We start from the raw sequence: 5,000 nt of genomic DNA, 5'->3' as shown, positions 1-5,000 counted from the left end.
GTGTGTGTGCGTGTCAGGGAACTTTGGATCACGAGGAGACCAAAACCGTGAGAGTTCAGGTGGAGCTTCAACAAATGAGGGCTGAGATTGAAAGGAGGATTTCTGAAAAAGACGAAGAGATCGACAACCTCAGGTGAGAAATAACAGATATGCATGAACCTGCACAGGAACATTGTTTTTGTAACAATATCACTGAAGTATGAAAGCAAAGTGTAGTGCAGTTGTACTACCCACATTGTCCACTAGGCGGAGCCACCAGCGCTCCCTGGAAACCATGCAGGCCAGTTTGGAGGCAGAGGTCCGCAGCCGCAGTGAAGCGGTTCGTCTGAGGAAGAAGATGGAGGTTGACCTGAATGAGATGGAGGTTCAGCTGGGACACGCCCACAAGCAGGCGGCAGAGAGCCAGAGGGTCTCTAGACACCTTCAGACTCAGGTACACCAGCAGGTCCTCTCAGGTCAGCCAATGGAGTCGGCTTGGTTTATTAAACATCTGTTTGGCTGAGCTGGATCTTGTTTCCATTCACAGGTTAAAGAACAACAGCTGGAGTTGGAGGATCAAATCCAGCTGACCAATCAGCTGAAGGAACAGATCGCACTGACGGAGCGACGCTGCTCACTGATGGCGGCTGAGGAGGAGGAGCTACGAGGGATCCTGGAACAGACGGACTACGCCCGCAAGATGGCTGAACACGAGTTAGTGGAAGTGGCAGAACGAGTGAACCTGCTCAGCACACAGGTCACACACACACACACACACACACGCACACACACACATGCCAGCCTGATCGGCACTGATGGTCAGACTGATAGAACGATGACTTCCTGTCCTGCAGACCTCGGGGCTGGCGAACCAGAAGAGGAAGTTGGAAGCCGACGTGTCCCAGCTGACTGGAGAGGTGGACGAGGCTCTGCAGGAGAACCAGAGCGCTGAGGAGAAGGCAAAGAAAGCCATCACTGATGTAAGTGCTCAGACCATCAGAGGAGCCAGGGCGCATCACTCTGATCATTCAGTCACACGGGCGATGTCATCACATGAGGTCATCAGAGTTTAAACGCTCAGAAATCCACAAAGTTTCAGACTTTCTGTTGATCAGTTCTGATCAATATGTAACTGATTAGCTGACCTGAACATTTACATCAGTGTGTGAGATAAACCTCCCTGTGTGTGTGTGTGTGTGTGTGTGTGTGTGTGTGTGTGTGTGTGTGTGTGTGTGTGTGTGCCTGTGTGTGCCTGTGTGTGTGCGTGTGCGTGTGTGTGTTCCTGTGTGTGCCTGTGTGTGTGTGTGTGTGTGTGTCACCAGGCAGCTCTGATGGCAGAGGAGCTGAAGAAGGAGCAGGACAGCAGCAGTTTGCTGGAGAGAATGAAGAAGAACGTGGAGGTCACAGTAAGAGGTAATCAGGTCCCTGTTACTCACTGGTACTACAGTACTACAGTACTACAGTACTACAGTACAATACTCACCTGTGTGAGCGAGTGGTCTCCATCACATAGCTGCCAGTGGACTCTCCTGATTGGTTGAGGGAACATAAAGGAGCTCATGCTGCCTTCTTTTGTACTCTAAACTTGAAATAGTGAAGGAAGTAGGAAGATCTCCAAACTGACGTCAAAGCAAGATTACATTACATTACCTTACGATCATTTGGCAGACGCTTTTATCCAAAGCGACTTACATTACATTACCACCCTTCGCAGAGGGGGGAGCAATTGAGGGTTCGGTGCCTTGCTCAGGGGCACCTCGGCAGGGGCTTGAACCGGCAACCCTCCGGTTCCTGAGCGGAAGCACTACCCACTGAGCCACTGCCTCCCCAGAACGTGGAGGCGGCGTGTGTTGTTGACGTGTTGTTTTAAACATATCAACAAGTCTGTTGTCCATATGAAGTCAGCTTTGTGTAATGTTTAAGGTCACACCAACCTCAGATGTGATGGAACATATTTAACCTAGAACCAACATCTGACCTCCACCTGGAGGTCTTTACTCCATCATTGTACTCTCTACTGAGGTCAGAAGTACCAAACTGTGTCCAATGAAACTGTTGTTTGGCTCAGCTTTAGCTTTAGTAACACAACAGTCCAAACAGAGCAAAACATGGAAGAAGGTGAAATACAAGAACAGCAACAAACATCCAGATGGTGGCAAGAAGAAGAACACTAGAACTCACTACAGGAACAACAAAGAGAGGAACACAGGGAACCCACATGAGGAACAGGAAGTACTGTATATCAGGCAACAACCAAAAGGTAACCACGGTAACCAACAAGGACAAAGTGCCAGTGAGCAAGACTGTAGATACACCAGCAGGTACTGACCACAGACCAGAACAGAGGCGGGCCACACATCAGTCCAGTCAGTCCACTTGGAGGTAGGAACAGGACCTGATGACTTGAGACTCATACGGATCAGAGGCCGTAACAGAAGCAGGCAGGACTGGAGCTGGTTCAGAGGTTAGAGTCAGTTGGAACACTCAGGGGTGTGTGTGTGTGTGTGTGCGTGCGTGCGTGCGTGCGTGCGTGCGTGCGTGCGTGCGTGCGTGCGTGCGTGCGTGCGTGCGTGCGTGCGTGCGTGTGTGTGTGTTTCAGAGCTGCAGGTGAAGCTGGATGAAGCGGAGCAAACGGCTCTGAAAGGAGGAAAGAAACAACTCTACAAACTGGAGAAACGCGTGAGGAAAATCTTTGAGCTAAAACCAACAGAAGCGAGATATGGAGTTGATGAAGAGCATGACAGGAAGTGTGTGTATGTGCAGGTGAGGGAGCTGGAGACCGAGCTGATGGTGGAGCAGAAGAAGAGTGAGGAGTACCAGAAAGGAGCCCGTCGCTACGAGAGGAGGGTCAAAGAGCTCTCATACCAGGTATCAATATGTCCAACATGTCCACACCTTCATCTTCATACCACCAAGAGTTGTGTGTGATCTCAATTCCTGTTCTGATGGGTCTCTCTGTTTTCTGATGGTTCTGTGTTCCATGTGGTGTAGTCAGAGGAGGACAGGAAGACGTTGCTGAGGATGCAGGAGTTGGTTGAGAAGCTGCAGACCAAAGTGAAGAGCTACAAGAGACAAGCGGAGAATGCTGTGAGTCTTTACACTTTTAGACTCTACAGCTTCATTCCTGACGAATAAAACATTGAAATACAGAACATGTTTGGATGAGTTCATCTGTAATCTATCAGAAAGCATGAACACACATATAGATGTTAGTGATCATGACACAGACATGGGAAGACAGCTGGTCTCTGTCTCTGTCTTCACGTTGTTCCCTCATTTGTCCACCAGGACGAGCAGGTGTGCGGCAATGTGATGCGCGTCAGGAAAATGCAACATGAACTGGACGATGCCGAGGAGAGAGCCGACATCGCCGAGACCACCGCCACCAAACTGAGGATTCGAACCCGTGAACAAACAAGCAAGGTTGTCATGGTGAGTCCATCCATCATCCATCTTTCTGCAGTGAAACCATTGTGTTGTGTAAAGCTGTATGCAGATGATTGGATGTTCTCTTGGTGTTTCAGATGGCTGAAGTGAAGCTCTAAGTGAAGCTGAGTGACCCAGCAGAGTGTGTATGTGTGTCTGTGTGTGTGTGTGTGTGTGTGTGAGGGTGAATACACACATTCTGCCTTCAGCTCCTGTACTATGACGTGGTTCTAATGATCATGTGACTGCTGTGTGTGTGTGTGTGAAATGATTCTAGCTGAGTCTTTGTAAACCTTTGACCTCTGACCTTTACTTACTTTTCATCAGTGAAGTTGCGGCAGATTGGTTTGACATGTGGTGCTAAAGCTGGTTGAAATGTAATAAGCATGTTGACATGTTTAGTGTCCTCAGTGTTAAACACGTTTGCTTGATATTTAATGTCAGTTTGGACTTCAAACTTCAAATGTTTGATGATTTTTAATGAGTTTGTCAAATAAACAATTGAATTTTTAATGAGAAGCAAAACCTGCTTTTATTTCAAAGGGAAGTTTAGTTCACATTCACACGTTTATGTTTTAATAATCAACCAGGACACAAATCTGTTCATCTGAGTGAAAACCAATAAATGTGTTTGACTCACCGACTGCTTCCTCCTCAGTTCAACCAGCAACACATACACACACAGACACACATGCACACACACACACGCACACACTTGCACATACACACGCGCACAATCACACACACACAGACACACACACACACGTACACACACAGACACACGCACATGAACACGCACACACACACACTCGCACATACACACGCGCGCAATCTCACACATACACACACAGAGACATGCACATGCACACACACACAGACACACACACACTCATACATGAACACACACACGCACGCACGCACGCACATGCACACACACACACAAACATATGCACACACATGTACACACACACACGCACGCAATACACAATTGCACAAACAAATTATGAAATTAAAGCTTTAAACACTTTATTCACAAAGTAAAACTGATCGATATCAATCAATCCACATCTCAGTGACTGTAAAGAGTTAATCAATATCAGTAAACTATCAATTAATAATCTATTACTCTGTTCTTCTGAGCCTCAGCACAGCACAGTGTGTGCCCATGTGCGTGTGCGTGTGTGAGCACACGTGTCATCAGGACTTTGTGCTTCACTCGACTGAAAGTCTCATTTATACTTGAAGGCTTTTATTGTTTTTTGTTATTGATACAACAGGAAGTCAAAAATAAAAGCCAGCATGTGGCAGTAATGAGCACCAAACTCACTCTGTGCTATCTGCTAAATGCTAACATTAGCACGCGAAATGACTGTTAGCTTAACATGATAAAATATTAAATGTAACATCTAGAATGTTTGTGTTATGTCAAACATTTAGCATATATCAGCATCCTATTATGCTAGTGCTAGTGCTATGCTAATGCTGCCACTCCATCAACTCACCTGGACACATTTTAACATGCTAACTGCATGCTAGCGTGCAAATGTTAGCACTTAGTTGAAACAGCTGAGCCCCACAGTGAAGTTAATGTTAGC

The 5,000-nt window shown here is 46.9% G+C and overlaps 2 protein-coding genes across 3 annotated transcripts in view; one reads left to right on the top strand and one right to left on the bottom strand.

Moving 5' to 3' along the window:
• Nucleotides 1-3,987, top strand: part of LOC142990092 (myosin-7-like) — an 18,432-nt gene extending 14,445 nt beyond the window's left edge. The window contains exons 36-45 of the mRNA XM_076139832.1: nucleotides 18-133; nucleotides 247-433; nucleotides 527-736; nucleotides 834-959; nucleotides 1,302-1,392; nucleotides 2,579-2,658; nucleotides 2,743-2,847; nucleotides 2,971-3,066; nucleotides 3,268-3,411; nucleotides 3,504-3,987. Of these exons, the coding sequence (XP_075995947.1) occupies nucleotides 18-133; nucleotides 247-433; nucleotides 527-736; nucleotides 834-959; nucleotides 1,302-1,392; nucleotides 2,579-2,658; nucleotides 2,743-2,847; nucleotides 2,971-3,066; nucleotides 3,268-3,411; nucleotides 3,504-3,524 (1,176 nt within the window). The 3' untranslated portion in view covers nucleotides 3,525-3,987. The remainder of the gene's footprint in view (nucleotides 1-17; nucleotides 134-246; nucleotides 434-526; nucleotides 737-833; nucleotides 960-1,301; nucleotides 1,393-2,578; nucleotides 2,659-2,742; nucleotides 2,848-2,970; nucleotides 3,067-3,267; nucleotides 3,412-3,503) is intronic.
• A 445-nt stretch (nucleotides 3,988-4,432) lies between these two features.
• Nucleotides 4,433-5,000, bottom strand: part of LOC142990091 (extracellular sulfatase Sulf-2-like) — an 8,062-nt gene continuing 7,494 nt past the window's right edge. For both annotated transcript variants that reach the window (XM_076139829.1, XM_076139830.1), the window contains exon 16: nucleotides 4,433-5,000. This exon is cut by the window's right edge and continues 1,757 nt beyond it. The gene's annotated coding sequence lies outside the window, so the exon portion shown is untranslated.

Source organism: Genypterus blacodes, unplaced genomic scaffold (assembly GCF_046128005.1).
Source record: "Genypterus blacodes isolate CSIRO-AG114 ecotype Tasmania unplaced genomic scaffold, CSIRO-AGI_Gbla_v1 ptg000462l_1, whole genome shotgun sequence".
Taxonomy (NCBI): Eukaryota; Metazoa; Chordata; class Actinopteri; order Ophidiiformes; family Ophidiidae; genus Genypterus; species Genypterus blacodes.
This window is presented reverse-complemented; position numbering and strand designations above follow the sequence as displayed.